Source organism: Saccopteryx bilineata, chromosome 3 (assembly GCF_036850765.1).
Source record: "Saccopteryx bilineata isolate mSacBil1 chromosome 3, mSacBil1_pri_phased_curated, whole genome shotgun sequence".
NCBI classification, from domain to species: Eukaryota; Metazoa; Chordata; class Mammalia; order Chiroptera; family Emballonuridae; genus Saccopteryx; species Saccopteryx bilineata.
This window is the reverse complement of record NC_089492.1, coordinates 260,025,449-260,047,465: the sequence shown is the minus strand read 5'-3', so window position 1 is coordinate 260,047,465 and position 22,017 is coordinate 260,025,449. Positions and strand designations below refer to the sequence as shown.

General features: G+C 39.6%; 1 protein-coding gene and 1 pseudogene across 3 annotated transcripts in view; both read right to left on the bottom strand.

Annotated features, from left to right (window-relative positions):
- The window catches only part of FOXJ3 (forkhead box J3), a 168,126-nt gene that overhangs the window by 26,455 nt on the left and 119,654 nt on the right, over positions 1-22,017 (bottom strand). For all 3 annotated transcript variants that reach the window (XM_066269480.1, XM_066269479.1, XM_066269481.1), the window contains 2 exons: positions 6,990-7,118; positions 1,904-2,078 (listed from right to left, as the gene is read on the bottom strand). In XM_066269480.1, coding sequence (XP_066125577.1) covers positions 1,904-2,078; positions 6,990-7,118 — 304 coding nt within the window. The remainder of the gene's footprint in view (positions 1-1,903; positions 2,079-6,989; positions 7,119-22,017) is intronic.
- LOC136329108 (large ribosomal subunit protein uL11 pseudogene) lies at positions 17,480-18,551 on the bottom strand (annotated as a pseudogene).

The following is a 22,017-nucleotide window of genomic DNA, read 5'->3' as shown; positions in this document are numbered from 1 at the left end:
AACACACATTATGGCATTTCTGGCCTAATATTAAACATAATGTATGTTTGGTTTGGAGGTAGACATTTTAATAAATCTATAGCCACATTTGATCCTTTAACTAAATTATTTTCATATCCTCAAGGATGGTTCATACCATATTTTGCTGAACCAAATACCCCAAAATTTTACTATATGAAAAATAAAATCCTGTGGCATAGTGTCAGTTTATAAAAGAATCAAACTTTTAAAACAAAATAAAATTATTCTCATACTTGTCATTAATAGTAAAATTATATTTGAATACATTGTAAAATAATCTTAAAACTTGGTAAGTTAAGGTTTCACAGGTACAAGAGGTAATAAAAGTTCTTTCATTGGCCCCGGAAAACTGTCACTGATAGAGTATCTATAGAGTTATTATAGTAAGATGAAAGAAAGCAGTTATTTCATTATCTATTTCCAATAAAGTCCTAGCATTTTAAGAGGAAATTCAAATATGATCCATACCAACATTTCCAATCCCAAATTATTTTAAAATAAAATAAAACAAAGTATCTTTCAGAAACCCAATATGTAAAACTGATAAATACATGTAAAGTTGTTATATTTGAAGTCGGGGAAGGAAGCCTGCTAGGTCCCCCTCCTTATCTGCATACTTCTATTCCCCGAGACCTAAGAACTCCTAAGAGAAAAATTTGAAAGCCAGTAATCTAATCTAATCATCTTTACTGTACAAAGGGGGATGCTGAGTTCTAGAGGGATGGAGTTAACTCAGCTGACTTTAACCAGGACTAGAACCCAGAATTCCTATCAATGCTCTCTTTCTCTTTTTTTAGTTTGATGATGGGCCTCAGAAATCGTCACTACTCTTATTTCAGAGCCAGTATTTTTTTTAATATGAGCACCAAGATTGGGTTTGCTTAGCAAAGTCTTATATTAGTTCTTTTTGTACTTTTATAGATAGAAAATTTAAGATAAAATATTAAAAAAATACACGAATCTTTCTTTAGCCAGAAAAACCAACTTCCTATGCCAACTATTGATAATCAGTAATATATAACACTTGTATATAACATTAACTCTCATAATCTCTAACAATCACAAGTATTAAATTGTAGACTCTAGAAAGATTTTTGTCTAAAATATTTTGTTTACTGTTGTGTAAACTCTCTGAGTTGTGGTAAAAATGTTTCATCTCTCAAACAAAAAAAACTAGGAAAAACTTCAACAGTAGTGTTCCCAACAATGTGTGACCAGTGTTCTTTGGGGAAAAAAAATGTGACACCTTGATGCTATCATATGAATCTGACTAAAATTAAATCAGCAGCTAATGGCCCAGTAACACGAAATAGCAACTAAATAGCATTTGGTTTACATAATACTATACCTCAATCAAAATCATTTTTAGCATTAAAATCTGACTTAAATATGTTGTATAAAACAAGGACCCAGAGCATACTACTAACTAATGTGTTCACTTATGAGTACCATACATGAAGTTACAAATTTGGTGCTACCATATTCCATAGTTTTATCTGTTTGCTAATACCAGTCAGAATAGAAAGGCTCGGCACATCTATCCTTGTGGTGTAACATTTACCACTAAAACACTTCACATGCCAGACATCCTTAACCCTGGTAGCCTTTCCCACACGGCACAGATCAGAATTCTTCAACATAGTGCCAAGACACCACTAGCAATCAGTGAAATAGGCATGCAAGATTAAATTCATCTGCCATTCTTGTGCTGTGATACAAATATACAGAGCATAGTAAAGGCACAATGAGCATTCAATACTGATCATCACGATAATGTTCCAAGATCAAGGAAATATAACAGCTAAGAGAAAACAATTCTTAAAAGAACATTTTACAATAAAATTTACTTTAGCAAAAGTATTAAAAAAAAACCAAACCTCACCTTGTTGACTAAGTGACTGCTCAAAAACTGACTTATAAAGGCTCCGAAATGAGGCACTGAGATCTTCAAAATTATATTCTGAGAAAAGTAGTTGTTTGTCTCGTTCTGGAAGGTTGTACTGTGGCTGCTGCTGAGGAGTTAATGACTGAGAGACTGGTTCTGGATGGTTTGTCACCTAACATTAAAAGAAAATACTACTAATTTAGTAGCTCTATATCAGAATTGGTTTGTTACACAAAATATATAACTGAAAATATTAAAATAGTTTCTAGAATCCAAAGGAACTATTTACTTTCCTGTCCATGGTTTTCCCATCCTCTGTTTAAACTGGGCACACATCAAGAACAGACCACAAAATTGTTAACTTGGGTCTTGAGAAACCATAGAAATCTAATCCAACCTCCACAGAAGAGGAGAAATAGTTCAAAGAAGGTAAATGACCTTCCCAAGATCATACAAATAGGTGATGAGCTAGGCCTGAAACCCTTCCAGTTTCTGTAAAATATTCATCTTGATTTCTATATAAGCAATTTCATCTCAAACGCCACTATATTATGAAACTACAAACATTTCTCATTCATTTATTCAATTAATCTTTATGTATTTAAATTCAAATACTGTAAGTACTGTGATCAGTTTGTGTGGCACTGCCCAGAGCAGCAAGGAACTTCAATACACCATTTCTAGGGGAAATATTTAACTAAATGAAACTGAGGAGAAATGAGAAATGAAGAGTAAAAGACAAAGGAGGTTCTGAGGAAAACAAAATACAAACTGAGGCAAAATAGGTTTACAGTTGTTCATATGGAAAATAATACAATACTTGATAAATAATAATACAAGAATAAACTCACAACTGTAAATCTACTTTTGCCTCACCCTATAGATGAAGAATTTGAGGAATGTTAAGGAGAGAAAAGCACCATAAACATCTCTACAAGATAATTATCTTTGAAGGTAGCAAAGCTAAAAATAAAAATAAAAAAGATCAACTTATCTCTTAAAAATTGTATCAGCCCTGGCCGGTTTGCTCAGTGGTAAAGCATCAGCCCAGTGTGTGGAAGTCCCATGGTCAATTCCCAGCCAAGGCACATCAGAGAAGTGCCCATCTGCTCCAGCGTGTGGAAGTCCCATGGTCAATTCCCAGCCAAGGCACATCAGAGAAGCGCCCATCTGCTTCTCCACCCCTCCCCCTCTCCCTCTCCCTTTTCTCTCTCTTCCCCTTCTGCAGCCAAGGCTCCACTGGAGCAAAGTTGGCCCGGGTGCTGAGGACGGCTCCATGGCCTCCACCTCAGACGCTAGAATGGCTCTGACCGCAACAGAACAGCACCCCAGATGGGCAGAGCATCGCCCCCTGGTGGGCATACCGGGTGGATCCTGGTCAGACACATGCGGGAATCTGACTGCCTCTCTGCTTCTAACTTTGGAAAAATACACACACACACACACACACACACACACACACACACACACAAAGATTGTATCAATGGAGTAGTCAACTACCATCTGTTTCATGCTTTAAAAATTAAGATACAAACACTCACTGTAAATTTATGCAGCCACTCAAAACAATGTTCACAGGGAGTTTGTAAAAACATGGAAAAATATGAATTCTGTGTAGGAGAATGGCTCTACCACTGGCATTCTGGTAACGATGCATGTCTACACACAGGCCACATAGGCAAGACTCAATGGTAGGACAACCTAAGCTTTGGTGGAATACTGTGATTATCCTGAAACATGGGCTGATGACTGGTCTTATAAGGGAGCAAATTCTCATCCACCACTTCATCTTGCAAGAGGCAGCCAAGGGGCAGTTTCCTGTTCACCTCTCCATCTTGCAGGAAATTGCTTAGAGACAGTTTCTCATCTGCATCACCCTTTTCACTGAGGCAGGGGCCTGCCTAGCTTATTCCTGCAAGGTACAGCTGCAGTGTGGAATCTGTTCCTCTACTACAGTGACTCACCACATGTGGGGTCTGTCACCTGGCTCCTCTGACTTGGGGTTGTCCTGTGGGATATGATACCGTACTGATGTAGTTTATACTGTCTGTATAAGTAATAAAAGTGTCTCATTGCATCTGAGCTCACTGTACCCTTACAGGCTCAACCTATGGACATGTGATAAGCCCAACCAACAGTCAACACACTGTTATTTAAGGAGTGCCCAATGACCAGCTAGATATCTGTTGTTAAATGGAGGGGAAAAGCAGTTTACAATGTCTAGCTTTTAAAAGGAGTTCAACCCTTCCACGTGTACTGGAATAACAGACATGTTTGTTCTTACCTCTGTTACCTAGTTTTATAAATGTTTTTAAATTATTTCCTCTTATTATATATTGTGATATAATATAAGGACTCCATGTTCTTTAATTTCTTTTGGTTTCAATATTTTCTACATTCAAATTATTTTAAAAGCAACAAAATCATTAAATCTTCAGTTTGTTTTGATGCTCCGCTGGTCCTTTTATATCATGACTTTCTCATTAGTGAGTGCTTCTGATCATCTCTTGATCAGCTATGTAATTATTTTCAGTAAGAGCACATGAAAACAAGTGTAGGATGCTTTTTTTCTTTTTTGAGAGACAAGAAAGAAGGGAGAGTCTGACCAGGCGGTGGCACAGTGGATAGAGCATTGGACTGGGATTTGGAGGACCCAGGTTCGAGATCCCAAGGTCACCAGCTTGAGCGCGGGCTCATTTGGTTTGAGCAAAGCTCACCAGCTTGGACCTAAGGTCGCTGGCTCAAGCAAGGGGTCACTCGGTCAGCTGTAGCCCCCTGGGCAGAACACATTTGAGAAATCAATCAATGAACAACTAAGGAACCGCAACGAAGAACTGATGCTTCTCATCTCTCTCCCTTCCTGTCTGTCTGTCCCTATCTGACTCTCTTTATCTCTGTCACAAAAAATAAATAAATAAATAAATAAATAAACAAACAAACAGGCTTATTTCTAAGAAAGAAAGAAAGAGAGAGAGAGAGAGAGAGAGAGAGAGAGAGAGAAATAAGAAAGAAGGGAGAGAGAGGGTGAGAAGCATCAATTCGTAGCTGCTTTCACTTTAGTTGTACTAGTTTAGTTGTGCAGATTGCTTCTCGTACGTGTCTTGACTGGTGCTATGCCAGTGTCCCCTTGCTCAAGCCAGCAACCTCAGGCTTTTCATGCCAGTGACCTTTGGGCCCAAGCTGGTGAGCTTTGGGATCATGTGGAAGATTCCCCCACTCAAGCCAGCAACCCCACACTGAAGAACCTGCCTGCACTCAGAGCCAGTGACCTTGGGGTTTCGCACCGGCAATCTCAGCATTCTGAGTCGATGCTTTATCCCAGGAGTTGGGAAACTTTTTTGGCTGAGAGAGTCATGAATGCCACATATTTTAAAATGTAATTCCGTGAGAGCCATACAATGACCCACGTACGTTACACATTATCCAATAAAAATCTGATGTTGTCCCGGAGGACAGCTGTGATTGGCTCCAGCCACCTGCAAACATGAACATGAACGGTAGGAAATGGATGAATTTTAATACATGAAAATGTTTTATATTTTGAATGTTTTTTTTTTTAAATTAAAGATTTGCAGCCACCAAAGAGCCACATCTGGCTCGCGAGCCATAGGTTCCCAACCCCTGCTCTATCTATGCCACCACCGGTCAGGACAAAGTTCTCTGGCTTCACATATGAATGAGAATTTGGCTAGGAATTCCAAACCTATTCCCTAAAATTTTGAGTAAGGTATTCCATTATCTTCTAGCATTTAGTATTATGGAAGAATAGTATGATTTGTGTTTCTCTAAATCAGCAGTTCTCAACCTGTGGGTCGCAACCCCGGCGGGGGTCGAACGACAAACCCAGGGGTCACCTACATGTATTTCCAATGGCTTTAGGCGACCCCTGTGTTTTGGTCGTTCGACCCCCACCGGGCTCGCGACCCACAGGTTGAGAACCGCTGCTCTAAATGTATCTTATTCTTCTCCTACAGTATTTATATGATTACTTCTGAATTTTTAAAATGTCATGACATATTCAGATATAGGTTTTTCTCCCATTAACTTTTCCAAGAATTCAGTATCCCTTTTAAATTGTATTCTTCCTGAAGACAGCCTCTGGAACCAGCTATTCTAGTTCCTACTTCAAGGACACCTCTCTCAGTGTTCCACATGTGCTCTCCTCTTTTATGTAACTGTTATTTATCTGTTTCTTCTGCATTCTGGGAGCATATTTTAATTCCCTCTTCCCCAGAGCATTGATAACAGTTTTGCAGAGTCACTTTTCTTTTTACCTACATTTAATGAAACCTTTAATTCTGCTCTCTGAGTTTTTGCTTCCCTTGTATTATTTTCTTGTATCAGCACCCCCACCCCCGCAACTCTGTATCTTTGTCCTGTATCAGTTTTTACCTATTTATTCATCCTGGTGAGTGATCTGGTGACATCAAATTTATACCAATTAACAGTGTGGTGTGTGGCTCTTGGCTCTGTTCTGCCCACTGGGGAGAAGAGTTGCAAGATGTGGAAAGTATCAGATAACCCAATGGTCATTTTCTTATAACTAGTAACCAAATCAGCACAGTAGCAAGCCTACTCACACAGGGCCCTTTACAGCATAACTTCGTTTTCCAGACAAAAACTACAAATACAAGACTGGTTAACAACTGGATACCAGGTCATCCTAACCTTGAGGTTTGTAGAATCCCCTTCTGAAAACTACAGCCAGAAAATAAAAGGATATACACATGCATCCTCTAGTCTCTTTTAATGATGGCTATAAAATGTCATCACATATCGCTTTTTTAAACTGAGGTATCTCTTTCCTATTCCAATTGCATATCACTTGGACACAAAGCACATGAAATAAAGTAAACCAAAATATATAACATAGTACAACCATATATTTGTACCTAACATGGTAAAATATAAGTACCCAATTAAAACACTATCAAGGTAGAAATCTGCTCTACTTATCTAAGCTAATGATCTGATTAGTAAGAAATACTCCTCTTCACTTTTTATTTGCATTTCAATTATGTTAGGTTTAGTTTTAAGCATTAAATGAGTACTCAACAAACAAATTAACTTCATCAAAACTTACCGGTGTGTAACTATGCACACTTCCAACGCTGTTCAAATTAACAGATGCCAAACTCTGGTCTGAGAGACTGTTGTTAAGGCTACTGCGTGGACTATCACTACCATCCTGATCAGTGTTGTACAATGTTACCTAGATTGAAAAGAAAGCAACATTGAATACTGTAGGTAGTTCCTACTATAAAGAGTACATTTTAAGCAACTCTACAAAAGTACAACTAGCTGGGATATGAAAGAAGGCAAACACTTTGTGGTCTTTCCTTTGGTGCCTACCTACCCCAATTCCCTTCCCTTCACTGCTAAATCCATGTTCACCATGAAATAATTTACTCTCAGACTACAGGACATATCCTATCCAGAGATTAAAAAATTCAATTTAGTATCAGGTAAAATTAGTTCAACATTTGGTAAGAGGGGATTATAATAGATTTTAAATATTTTTACAATGCATAAATTTATTTTTATTCAAGCTTTAAGCAAAACTGTTCTCTATTAAAATCTTAGGCATCAAAAAAGTACAAAAATAGAATTTAAAAACACTGAAAACTGAAAAGTTTTCTATGCAACACATTTGCAAAAAGTGATCTAATTTTTTAAAATAACAGTAATATGTTAATATGTATATGCATTAGACATGAAGGGCTATACATACAGTGTTAACAATGGTTAACTAGCAAGGGCAGAATATTTCAGGAGACATTCATCACTGATAGTACGTATTTTTACAATGCTTGGAGTTTGTTTATAATAAGCATCATTTTTAATTAGAAACAAACAAAAGAGATATTTCTAAAACTAGCCTAACTAGCCTAACTATCCTTCAAGATTCTTTTCAGATGCTAAAAGCAACTTTGCTTTCTATGCTCTTACTTCTATGGAAAAAACTAGATTTTATCAAATTTTTACCCAATACTAGACTGTTGGCTCCTTGAGTCACCAGTGAATAATCATAAACAGCATAGTGCTTTCTGCTCAGTACACAACTAATAAATATTCACTGACTTTAATAATCACCTGAGCTATCACCACCCTTCTGTCTGTGCTAAAATGTAGTATGCTCAATGCTCACAAACATTTGCTCAAAGAGAATGAATATGCTGAGAACTAGGCTTATATATGCTTCTTTCTATACTTAAGACAAAACCAAACTGTCCCACAGTCAAACTCACATCAGCTAGGAATAATTATGTGTTTAGGAATAAGAGAAGAGAGTAAAGTAATAGCCCCCTTACCTAGGTTCAGACACCCACGGTCAACCACAGTCCAAAAATATAAAATGAAAAATTCCAGAAATAAACAATTCATACATTTTAAATTGCATGCTGTTCTGAGAAGCATGATGAACTCACACTGTCCCACCTGAGATGTGAATCATCCCTTTGTCCAACATATCCACACTATACATACTATACAAACAGTACAGCAAACTATTTTGAGAAAGACCACATTCACCTAATTTTATTCCAGTATATTGTTATACTTTCTATTCTATTATTGTTGTTGTTAATCTCTTACTGTGCCTAATTTATAAATTAAATTCATCATAGTGTATGTATAGGAAAAAACATAGTACATATAGGATTTGTTAATCTCAGGGGTTTCACATATCCATTGGGGGGCCCCGGATAAGGGGGAGGTAGGTACTCCTGCAGTTTAAAAAAATGAGAATAAAGAAAACTGGCAAAGATTTTTTTTATGATACATACTTCCAATGTAAATTTCATTTTTTTTAAAATCAATCTATGGCCTCATAGGAATAATCACAAAGCTATAAAACAATACCAACAAATTACAAGCATCCTATGGTCATTTTCTTGACTGCTCATTCTCTTCTGTCCATGCTCAGTTACCTATCTCTCAGGGCAGAAATACTCGCTGCATTGTCACTGGGAAAATCCTAACAGTTTATTTTATTTGGAAGGAGGATAAACATTTTTATTAAAATGTAACAGAGAGAGCCTGACCAGGTGGTGGCACAGTGTATAGAGCAGGGGTCCCCAAACTGTGGCCCGCGGGCCGCATGCGGCCCCCTGAGACCATTTATCCGGCCTCTACCACACTTCCGGAAGGGGCACCTCTTTCATTGGTGGTCAGTGAGAGGAGCATATAGTTCCCATTGAAATACTGGTCAGTTTGTTGATTTAAATTTACTTGTTCTTTATTTTAAATATTGTATTTGTTCCCCCCTTTTTTTTTTTTACTTTAAAATAAGATATGTGCAGTGTGCATAGGGATTTGTTCATAGTTTTTTTTATAGTCCAGCCCTCCAATGGTCTGAGGGACAGTGAACTGGCCCCCTGTGTAAAAAGTTTGGGGACCCCTGGTATAGAGCGTCAGACTGGGATGCAGAGGAACCAGGTTGGAGACCCCGAGGTCGCCAGATTGAGAGCAGTCTCATCTGGTTTCAGCAAAAAGCCCAACAGCTTGAACCCAAGGTTGCTGGCTCCAGCAAGGGGTTACTCGATCTGCTGAAGGCCCGCGGTCAAGGCACATATGAGAAAGCAATCAATGAACAACTAAGGTGTTGCAATGCGCAATGAAAAACTAATGATTGATGCTTCTCATCTCTCGCCGTTCCTGTCTGTCTGTCCCTGTCTATCCCTCTCTCTCTCTGGAAAAAAAAATGTAACAGAGAGAAAGTGAAGTATACAAATTACTAGTATATTTATTACAAAATGGGTACATTCATATAACCATCTAGATCGAAGTATAGACCAGCAGTTCTAAGCTATGATCTTAAAACTCTCTTATAGGCCCTGGCCGGTTGGCTCAGTGGTAGAGCGTCGGCCTGGCGTGCAGAAGTCCCGGGTTCGATTCCCGGCCAGGGCACACAGGAGAAGCGCCCATCTGCTTCTCCACCCCTCCCCCTCTCCTTCCTCTCTCTCTCTTCCCCTCCCGCAGCGAGGCTCCACTGGAGCAAGGATGGCCCGGGCGCTGGGGATGGCTCCTTGGCCTCTGCCCCAGGCGCTAGAGTGGCTCTGGTCGCAACAGAGCGACACCCCGGAGGGGCAGAGCATCGCCCCCTGGTGGGCAGAGCGTCACCCCCTGGTGGGTGTGCCAGGTGAATCCCAGTCAGGCGCATGCGGGAGTCTGTCGGACTGTCTCTCCCCGTTTCCAGCTTCAGAAAATACAAAAATAAACAACAAAAAAAACCCCCAACTCTTATAGCTCTAAAAATTGAGAAGTCAAGGATCTTTTATATATGTTGATTATCTGTCAAAAATTGGCATAATAATTAAAACTCAAAAAATGTTAAATGTATTAATTTTAAAATAACAACCCAATTATATACCCAACTATATCTTAACAAAAATATTTTCTGGCCCTGGCCAGTTGGCTCAGTGGTAGAGTGTCGGCCTGGCGTGCAGGAGTCCCAGGTTTGATTCCCGGCCAGGGCACACAGGAGAAGCGTCCATCTGCTTCTCCACCCCTCCCCCTCTCCTTCCTCTCTGTCTCTCTCTTCCCCTCCCGCAGCCGAGGCTCCATTGGAGCAAAGATGGCCCGGGCGCTAGGCATGGCTCTGTGGCCTCTGCCTCAGGCGCTAGAATGGCTCTGGATGCAACAGAGCGATGCCCCAGAGGGGCAGAACATCGCCCCCTGGTGGGCATGCCGGGTGGATCCCCGGTCGGGCACATGCGGGAGTCTGTCTACTGCCTCCCTGTTTCCAGCTTTGGAAAAATAAAAAATATATTTTTTTTTCTCCCAATAAATAAGTAAAATTAGAAAATCAAGAGTGCTATATTGTAAAAATCTCAATGCCTGGTTTAATGGGAAATAGCTAGATTCTCTTATCTCGTTCTGTATTCCATCAGTTGTTTACTTAGAAGTATAGAAAGAAAACCCAGTATCTGTATCTATATAGATACATACACACACTTTTCAGATAATTGCGGAAAGTTTTTGATACTATATCAAAACATCATGTGACAATTTCTTAAAGATTAGTTATAATGTGGAATCTGAAACCGTGTCAATAAATTTTTCATATTGTTACATTAAAATCCACTGTTCTACTTTGTTCTCTGAATCATTTATCCATACCTGACTTTGTAATGTTATGCATTGATTACAGTATATGGAAAATAATGGGTCATTAAGTTATGGAGATCTTCCAAGTATTGAAATATTTCATTACTGTTGGGCAGATAAAATAGATTATGCTCACTTTATTAAAGATGGCAGTGCCCACATGGAAGCCCATCGCCCAGATGATATTAATGTGTGTTGGGGGCGGGCTGTGGGCAGGCAGGATCCTGGTAGCCTGGGGCTGTGTTTTAGGACTAAGCCTTTCCCACCCTTTTTGATGTGGGGTGGTGCACTCTCATGAGGGATCCCATCATGCCTCAGATAAGTGACTTTGTATTAGAGACTTCCCTATTTGTATATTGGATCAAAGGTTTTGATTTCTGCATTATAAAATGGGGGCAGACCAGGAGCTTGCTCTCTCAGTTCCTGAGATTAGCATTAGAGGAGAGAGCAGAGAGGAGAGCAGAAAAAGGCCACATGGAGGAGGCCAGGAGAAGCAGCCAAGATGGTGGAGTGCTGAGTGAGAAGCCAGTTTGTGCAGAGTTTGTACAGGGAGAAGGAAGGAGATGGGGAACAGAGGTGAATAAGTCTGGTGAGCTAGAAACCTTTGATTCTAGGAAACTCGGATAAGTCAGTAGCTTTGTGAGCACTAAATGGGTTTTGGAGCCCAGTGTGTGTTTTTACTTGCCCGCCGGGTGCAAGCTGGGATTAAAGATGATGGCCCACCAGTTTTTGGCTCCGTTGTTTCTTTACCATCTGTCCGAATCCAATGCAAACCTGCATGGGCCAGGCAGTTGTGATGCTGGCTGTGTATACTGGCCTTACAATTACACAACATTAAAACATCACATTAACATTACTAATAATTGAGTAAAAAGTCTGTAAAGATTAGGTAACTATCAGACTTGCTGTGGTAAATAAAAGTTTTCAAACTTCTATTTTTTTGCTTAAAAAGCTACATTTTATCATTGGCAAGAAATATTGTCAACTGTTTTTTCTGAAGTGACAGATTCACTTTGTATACTTTCAAGAAAAATTCTGCCGAACACCCAAATCTAAATAACCAGCTTCAGTTGTTCTTCAAGTAAAAACAATGATCTGTGAACAAAGCAGCTAGTTTAACATCCAACTCAATTACACAAATGCTCTTCCTTAAAGCAACCTTTGTATTTCAATACATAGTAGAAGTGTTCAGTGTGTCCGTAAAGTCATGGTGCACTTTTGACCAGTCACAGGAAAACAACAAAAGACGATAGAAATGTGAAATCTGTACCAAATAAAAGGAAAACCCTCCCAATTTCTGTTGATGTGGCAGCATGTGCGCATGCGCAGATGATGATGTAACAGCGGAGCAGCCCATGGCCATGCCAGTCAAGATGTGGACGGTACAGAGGAAAGTTCAGTGTGTTCTGTGGCTCGCTAAATTCAAATCTGTGACCAAAGTGCAACATGAATATCAGCACGTTTATAACAAAGCGCCACCACATAGGAATAACAAAACTCGGTGGGATAAGCAGTTGAAGGAAACCGGCAGTTTGGTGGAGAAACCCCATTCTGGTAGGCCATCAGTCAGTGACAAGTCTGTAGAGCAGGGGTCCCCAAACTAGGGCCTAAGGGCCGCATGTGGCCTCCTGAGGCCATTTATCCGGCCCCACCGCACTTCCAGAAGGGGCACCTCTTTCATTGGTGGTCAGTGAGAGGAGCACAGGATACATCCTGCAGTCCTGTATGTGGTAGCACCGCAAAGCGTGGCGTCGCTCACGTACAGTATTACTTCCGGTGCCAGTGACGCGGGAGGCATGCGTCACAGCTCTGGAAGCGCGTCATTGGCTAGCAGTGACAAATATAGAACTGGACATTGACCATCTCATTAGCCAAAAGCAGGCCCATAGTTCCCATTGAAATACTGGTCAGTTTGTTGATTTAAATTTACTTGTTCTTTATTTTAAATATTGTATTTGTTCCCGTTTTGGTTTTTACTTTAAAATACGGTATGTGCAGTGTGCATAGGGATTTGTTCATAGTTTTTTTTAGTCTGGCCCTCCAACGGTCTGAGGGACAGTGAACTGGCCTCGTGTAAAAAGTTTGGGGACCCCTGCTGTAGAGGCTATACGGCATAGCTATCTAAGGAGCCCTAAAAAAATCTGTGCGTGAGCCCACATCGAACTGCACTGAATAGGTATGAAACTGGGAGAGTTTTCCTTTTATTTGGTGCAGATTTCACATTTCTATTGTCTTTTGTTGCTTTCCTGTGACCGGTCAAAAGTGCACCATGACTTTACAGACATACTGTACATACTTCCCATTTCATCACACAGAATATTTAAAAAGATCTACAGCTAAAGGTCACAACTTAAAAAATAATTTTTCCGGCCCTGGCCGGTTGGCTCAGCGGTAGAGCGTCAGCCTGGCGTGCGGGAGTCCAGGGTTCGATTCCTGGCCAGGGCACACAGGAGAAGCGCCCATCTGCTTCTCCACCCCTCCCCCTCTCCTTCCTCTCTGTCTCTCTCTTCCCCTCCCGCAGCCGAGGCTCCATTGGAGCAAAGATGGCCCGGGCGCTGGGGATGGCTCCTTGGCCTCTGCCCCAGGTGCTAGAGTGGCTCTGGTCGCAATGAGCGACGTCCCAGAGGGGCAGAGCGTCGCCCCCTGGTGGGCGTGCCGAGTGGATCCCGGTCGGGCACATGCGGGAGTCTAACTGTCTCTCCCCTTTTCCAGCTTCAGAAAAATACAAAAAATAAATAAATAAATAAATAAATAAATAAATAAATAAATAAATAAATAAATAATTTTTCCTACTTCAAAGATATTCTTGGCCCTGGCCAGTTGGCTCAGTGGTAGAGCGTCGGCCTGGCGTGTGGAAGTCCCGGGTTCGATTCCTGGCCATGGCACATAAGAGAAGTGCCCATCTGCTTCTCCACCCCTCCCCCTCCTTCCTCCTCTTTATTCCCCCCCCACACCTGAACCTGAAGCTAAGGCTCCATTTGAGCAAAGTTGGCCTGTGTGCTGAGGACAGCTCCATGGCCTCTGCCTCAGGCGCTAGAATGGTCAGGCCGCAGAGGAACAACACCCCAGATGGGCAGAGCATCGCCCCCTGGTGGGCATGCCAGGTGGATCCTGGTCGGGCACATGCGGAAGTCTGTCCAACTGCCTTTCACTTCTCACTTCAAAAAAATACAAAAAAAAAAGAAGATATTCTTATGTAACCCCCCCCCCAAATTTTTTAGATCCACAGTGTGTGGCAGTGAAGACTATCCAGTAGTCAGAAAGCACTACTTTAATTTGTGCTAACATTTACATATTATTGCTTTTGCTCCATCAGTGAAAATAGAATGTAAATCATATTTAAATATTATTGTAAAAAAATTTTGATCTCAAAGAATCCCAAAAAAAGTCTTGCTTATCCAAGTGTCCAGACCACAGAACCACTAATACAAGCCATTACCAGCACTCCAGAAGGCCCACTCATGTACCCTCCTAATCATCATTCATCAACTAGTCATTATCCATCTCCATTCTTCTGTCACAGGCAACCATTATATGGACTTCTAGTACTATTGAATGGTTTTCCTATTTTTTAACTAAGTATAAATGAAATCATACAATGTATACATCCTTTTCTCTCCTTCTGCAATAAATACAGATTACACCAAACTGATTATTATTGCATTGCTATCAGTTCTAAATCTTTATTACTTCGTTCTTTTTTATTTTCTTTTTTTCATAAAATTGAGAACTTTATTGTTTTAACATTAATATTTATGCCTGGGATTGACTTTCGTGAATGGAAAATCTGATTTTCCATTAATCCAGTAACATTTATTGAAAAATACCATGAATTCCAGTCCATACGTCTGTCTATTCTTACGCCAATACTACAATTTCAGTTATTGCAGGTTTACTTTTGATATTTGGAAGTACAAATCCTTTTATCTTTAGTATTTTCTTCAACTAGTTTGCCATTGGATTCCCATTTATATTTTACAATCAGCTGGTCATTTTCTATTCCCTTACCTTTCTCCAAAAAAAGTATTATAAAACTTGGCTGGGATCATATTAAATACATAGATCAATTCTATGTATTTGATTTCTTTGCAATATACTTCCTTGATTTTGCCTCAGTAATTTTTATAGTTTTCACTGTAGAGTTCATGTTTTATTTAATCCTTGGTGTGTGGGGTTTTTGTTTTTGTTTTTTCATTATTAATTTTAATGGGGTGACATCGATAAATCAGGGTACATATGTTCAGAGAAAACATCTCCAGTTTATTTTGACATTTGATTATGTTGCATACCCATCACCCAAAGTCCAATTGTCTTTCTGTCACCTTCTATGTGGTTTTCTTTGTGCCTCTCCCCTACCCCCACCCCGTTTTAGTTTTTCTTAAGTGAGAAGTAGGGAATTAGAGAGAATGACTCCCATACATGGGAGTCATTAAGTCCCCTACTGGGGCTCTGCCTATCTGGGGCCATTACTCCACTGCTCAGCAAACGAGCTATTTTAGCACCTGAGGCCAGGCCATTGAACCATCTTCAGAGCCCAGGGCCAACTTGCTCCAACCAAGCCATGGTTGTGGGAGAGGAAGAGAGAGATAGAGGGAGAGAAGGGAGAAGGGGAGGGGATTGAGAATCAGATGGTTGCTTCTTCTGTGCACCCTGACCAGGAATCGAACCCAGGACTTCCACATACCAGGCTGATGCTTTATTACTGAGCCAAGCTGCCAGGGCCAAACCTACTATTTTTCTTTTTTCTTTTCTTTTCTTTTTTTTTTTTAGGGAGAGAGACAGAGAGGGAGAGAAAGGAGAGACAGAGAGAGAGAAAAGGGGAGGAGCTGGAAGCATCAACTCCCATATATGCCTTGACCAGGCAAGCCCAGGGTTTCGAACCAGTGACCTCAGCATTTCCAGGTCGATGCTTTATCTACTGCACCACCACAGGTCAGGCCCAAACCTACTATTTTTAAACCTATTTTTGCACCACCCTGTATTTCACTTCTACACATTATAAACTCACAATATGTTATTTTTGCTTTAAACAACCTTTTAAAGAGATTTAAATTTTTTATGTTTATATACACCCATGTAGTTATTCCTTTGCGTAGATTCAAATTTCCATCAGGAACTTCAATTACAAATATATTAGGTTGCTTGAAGTTATCCCCACAATTCACTAATGCTCTATATACTTGTTTTTACAGCCTTTGCTATGTGTTTCATTTTTAATAATTTTAATTGCTGTATCTTAAAATTCACTAATCTTTCATTCTATAATTTCTAAGCTGTTAATCCCATCAAGTTTATTTTTCAATTTAAGACTTAAATTTTTATTTCTATGGAGTTTGAGTTTTTTGTGCATCTTTATCTCCCATGTATCTACACACGTTCAACTCATCCATTAGCTTCTGCATGGTATACAGTTATAATAACTTTTTATTCCCAGCCTTACTGATATAATTGACATATAACACTGTGTAAGTTTAAAGTGTACTTCACTTGATACTTGTATATTGAGAAATGATTACCACTATAGCATTAGCTATTATCTCCATCACCTCACAAAATTACCTTTTTTTTTTGTGGTCAGAATGTTTAACATCTACTCTCCTAGCAACTTTCATTTATATAATACAATACTATTAACTACAATCACCATGCTGTACATTAGATACCCAAACCTAAATCATCTGATAACTGAAAGTCTGTATCCTTTGACCAACATCTGCCTATTTCCCCCACTGCCTAGCCCCTGGCAACCATCACACTACTCTGTTTCTATGAGTTCAACTTTTTTTTTTTTTTTTGTATTTTTCTGAAGCTAGAAACAGGGAGAGACAGTCAGACAGACTCCCGCATGCGCCCGACCAGGATCCACCTGGCTCGCCCACCAGGAAGCAATGCTCTGCCCCTCCGGGGCATCCAGAGCCACTCCAGCACCTGGGGCAGAGGCCAAGGAGCCATCCCCAGCACCCGGGCCATCTTTGCTCCAATGGAGCCTCGCTGCGGGAGGGGAAGAGAGAGACAGAGAGGAAGGAGAGGGGGAGGGGTGGAGAAGCAGATGGGCGCGTCTCCTGTGTGCCCTGGCCGGGAATCAAACCCGGGACTTCTGCACGCCAGGCTGACGCTCTACCACTGAGCCAACCGGCCAGGGCCTATGAGTTCAACCATTTAATATTCCACATATAAGTACAATACATAACATACAATACCTGTCTTCCTCTGTTTGACTTATGTCACAGCATAATGCCATCAAGATCCATCCATGTTATCACAAATGGCAGGATTTCCTTCTGTCTCATGGCTAAATAATAGTCCGTTGTATATACACACACCTTTATCCCTTCATCCACTGATGGACACAAATTATACTGCTCACAAAAATGAGGGGATATTTCAAAATGAATATGAAGCTATAAAATATTCCCTCATTTTGTGAGCAGTGTATTTCCATATCTTGGCTTATGATAACTGCTTTATTGTACTTTCCTACTAATTTTATCATCTCTGCCATTTTGCATTAGTACTGAAATGATTAATTTTCTTCTCACTAGGGGTTGCTTTTTACTACTTATTTGTCTGCCTAGGAATATGTAGTTGGTGGTGGTGGTCAAATGGATGTTTAAAGTGAAATATTTCCCTTTGTGGTTCTTAACTAGCTGTGCATTCTACTGCACCACTGCTGATGTCATCTATGTCATGAGGGTGGCAGCCACCAATGTTGCAACCCACAGCCTGGACAGTCCCCAGGATCACTTTAATGGTTCTAGAGAGTTCTCTAGCTAAAAATTAGTGCCACATCTGTCAGGCAACGTTGACAATATCTTCATAAGTGGTATTTCCATTATGGTTAAGGTTTTGTTTTTGTTTTGTTTTTGCTTCTTTCTGTGGTTCTTTGAGGGCTTTGATGATCAGGGCAGAGGCAGAAGGCACTACCTCAATCCAGGCCTGTCTATTCTAAATGGTCAGTTTTACTGTAATCCTCCAACCAATCACCAGTTGCTTTGGGGATGTCATTCTCAACCTTTTTTGGAGACAGGCCTAGGGGGCTGATCTTGGGGGCCAGGACAGATGTGGCACCAACTTCCCCACAAGTGCACCTCAAACACAACTTTGATCTCGTAGGGGTCAAACTTCAGTGGCATGGTAGAGTTGGCTGATGTCAGATAAACCTGGATTTGGGACAACCAGAGAAAGTTGCACCCAAGCTTCATCTAAGCCAAAAGCTGAAAGAAAAAGTCTGCCTGGTAATATTTTACTGGATGCCAGATTACTGTGAATTTTACACTGTTAAGTACTAGACATTTTTGCATTCCTAGAAAAGTTCTAGAGTTTCATTCTGGGACACAATTAAATTATTTGAAAATAGGAATGAAGTACTGATACCTGACACAATATGGATCAAGCTTGAAGATGTGTTTCATGAAAGAAGCTGGACATACAAGGTCACATATTATATGATTCCATTTATATGAAATGTCCAGAATAGGCAAATCCATAAAGTTAGAATATAAGGTTGCTGAGCAACAGAGCAATGGCCCCAGATGGGCAGAGCATCGCCCCCTAGTGGGCTTGCTGGGTGGACCCCCAGTTGGAGAATAGGTGAGAGCCTCTCTCTCTGCCTCCCCTCCTCTCACTAAAAAAAAGGAAAAGGGGAAATGAAAAGGGGAGGGGAGGAGAGAGGAAGGGAGATGAAAAAAGGAGGGAAAAGGGATGGGAGGAGAAGGGGGAGGGGAGGGAAGAAATTAACTATTATCAAAGGTTGAATGGAATGGGGAATGTTAATAGGTACAGGGTTTTTTGGAGGGTAATGAAAACATTCTGGAATTAGATGGTGATTAATGGTCACAAAACTTTGTAATCACACTAAAAACCACCAAACTATAAACTTTTTGGATGAATTTTATGTGGTCTCTGAAAGACAACTGAAAAAATTTTAATTTTAAAAATCTAATTACTTAACAAGTTTGATCCTTTTGGGTTCTGCTTTTAAGGTGTGTACATAGGGTAAGGTAATACAGCATTTTAGCCTATAGCTAATTTTGTTCCACTACTGAGGCAAATGCCTGAGTGCTTTACCTAATGGCCTGAGAATTATAAAATATCTCATTCTTTTTTTTTTTTTTTTTAATTTTTATTTTTATTCATTTTAGAGAGGAGAGACAGAGAGAGAGAGGAGAGACAGAGAGAGAGAAGGGGGAGGAGCTGGAAGCATCAACTCCCATATGTGCCTTGACCAGGCAAGCCCAGGGTTTCGAACCGGCGACCTCAGCATTTCCAGAATATCTCATTCTGATGGGAACAATAACCACACCTGGTCCTATAGGAGTCTCAATGTTGTCCACACTAATCCCTTAGGTATTTCTTTCCCTAGACCAGGGGTCGGGAACCTTTTTGGTTGAAAGCCATGAACGCCACATATTTTAAAATGTAATTCTATGAGAGCCATACAACAACTCGTGTACGTTATGCATTATCCAATAAAAATTTGGTGTTGTCCCAGAGGACAGTTGTAATTGGCTCCAGCCACCCACAACCATGAACATGAGCTGTAGGGAATGAATGGATTGTAATACATGAGAATGTTTTACATTTTTAACATTATTTTTTTTTTTATTAAAGATCTGTCTGCGAGCCAGATGCAGTTGTCAAAAGAGCCACATCTGGCTCACGAGCCATAGGCTCCCGATCTCTGCCCTAGACTCTGGTAGCTTCCTTACTCATGCACTAAAGTACCCAGCTGCAAGGGGCACCTTCTCTGTATCTCTGGAATTGTTACAGCTCTCTCCTCTCTGATATGCTGCCCTGTAAACTCTAGCCACCTTGAATTCCATTACCTTCCAGTTCTGCCTCCTAAATTCAAGGAGACCTCTGTGCCCTGGAAACTTTATCCAGTTAGTAAACTAGGACAATCACAGGGCTCACCTTGCTTTTTCACCATTTCTCAGAGATCACTGTCCTTAAAGTCCAATCTCTTCGAAACCATTTTTTGATGTAATTTTTTTTTTCAGTCGATTCTAACAGCAGAGTAAATCTAGACCCTGTTGTTATTCTACCTTGGCTAGAAACAGAAGTCCCTTATCAACTTTGTTAATCCTTACAAAGAATCAACCTCTTGTTTGTTGACTTTTGCTACAATACGTGCTTTCTATTTTCTTGACTTCTCTTACTTTTATTCACTCCTTCAGATTTATTTTGTTCTTTTTCTAGATGCTTAAATTGTCAATGTTCAATCTTTAGTCTATTATATACATGCATTTAAGACTAATATTTTAATTGCATCCAACAGGCTTTGATATTTCATATTCCTGCTTTTAATCAATTCAAAATATTGTCCAACTTCTATTATAATTCTTCCAGAACCTCTGGATTATTGATAACTATATTGCTAAATATGCAAACTTGGTGTATTTTGTGTTTGCTATTATTTCTACCTTAATTCTACTTTGTTGGGAAATATACACTGTTTGATGGGGGCCGTCTGAAATTTACTGAGACTTCTTTGATGGTCTAGCATAAACCAGTTATCACATGCTCAATTTTGGTAAAAATCCCATGTGCACTTAAAATGTGTATATTGTACCATCGGGTACAACATTCTATATGTATCAATTAGATCAAATTCTCTAATTTTGTGGTTCAAGTCTTCTTTATCTTTAATGAGATGTTTGATTTGTTGTGTTTTGATTTTGATCTGCTTCTTCTATCAACTGTAGAGAGAGAGGTTGAATATATGTACCCTGAATTATTAATGTCATCCCATTAACATTAATAAAAATTTATAAAAAAAAAACTACCTCATTGGTGAAAGCTTTGTCCATTTCTCCTTTTAGTTCTGTCAGCTTCTGGGGCTGTTATTAAGCATATACAAATTTAGCATTGTTACAATTTCTTATTGAAATGATGCCTTTTCATGATAAAAATGTTTTGTATAATATGCCGTATTTCCCCATGTATAAAATGCAATCTTTTTTAAAAAAATTGGGGTCTAAAACTGGGTGCATCTTATACAGTGGTTATAGATTTTTTAAATTGTATTTCCTGCTTTTTTGCATTTGTTTTTGCACTCATTGTTGGAACTGAGGATAAGGCAATATATGAAGACAGTGATTTGTCATCAGACACAGATGAGGACAAGCTAATGGATGGGAGTTTTGACAGTGATGAGGAGTTGTATGAATTTAATGATGAATAAAACTTGAGTTCAATAACTTTATGTAGAAGACAATTTAACTTTGGGGGAGGGGTATACAACACAATCAAATATCAAAATAATCTAGAGATGTTTTCTCTCAACATATGTACCCTGATTTATCAATGTGACTGCATTAAATTTAATAAATAAATTAAAAAAAAATAACTTTATGTAATACATTTATTTTCAAATTTCGGGCCCCAAAATTAAGGTGCATCTTATACATGGAGAAATATGGTATGTTGACCTCTAATTTAAATATGTTTCTTATAAGCAACACATAGTTGGATTTTAATTTTTTCAAACAGTCTGAAAACTGGCTTTTAAATTAAATATTTAGTTCATTTGCATTTAATGTATTTCCTAATGTAATTTGATTTAAATATTGTTTTTCTGATATTTTCACCTCTTAGTTCATTTATTTTTTTTTAATCTTTCTTGATTGCTTTGAATTAGCCAAGGATTTATTCTTTTTCCTTACTTGCTATATATTCTTTTATTATTCCTGTAGTAAACTACAGCAGTAGTTCATAAGGTATGAAAGTAGGACCGATAACATAACCAGTATCTGAAATCTGGTTAAAAATACAAATTTTAAGAACCCAATACAGACCCACTAAACTAGACATCTCAAGGTAAGGAGTGGGGAGACTGGGACGAACAGTAATATGGGTTTTAACAGCCCTCACAGTAATTCAGATGTATGACGAAGCATTAAGAACCACTGCCCTTGCCTGACCAGGTGGTGGCGCAGTGGACAGAGCGTCGGACTGGGAGGTGGAGGACCCAGGTTCGAGACCCCGAGGTCACCAGCTTGAGC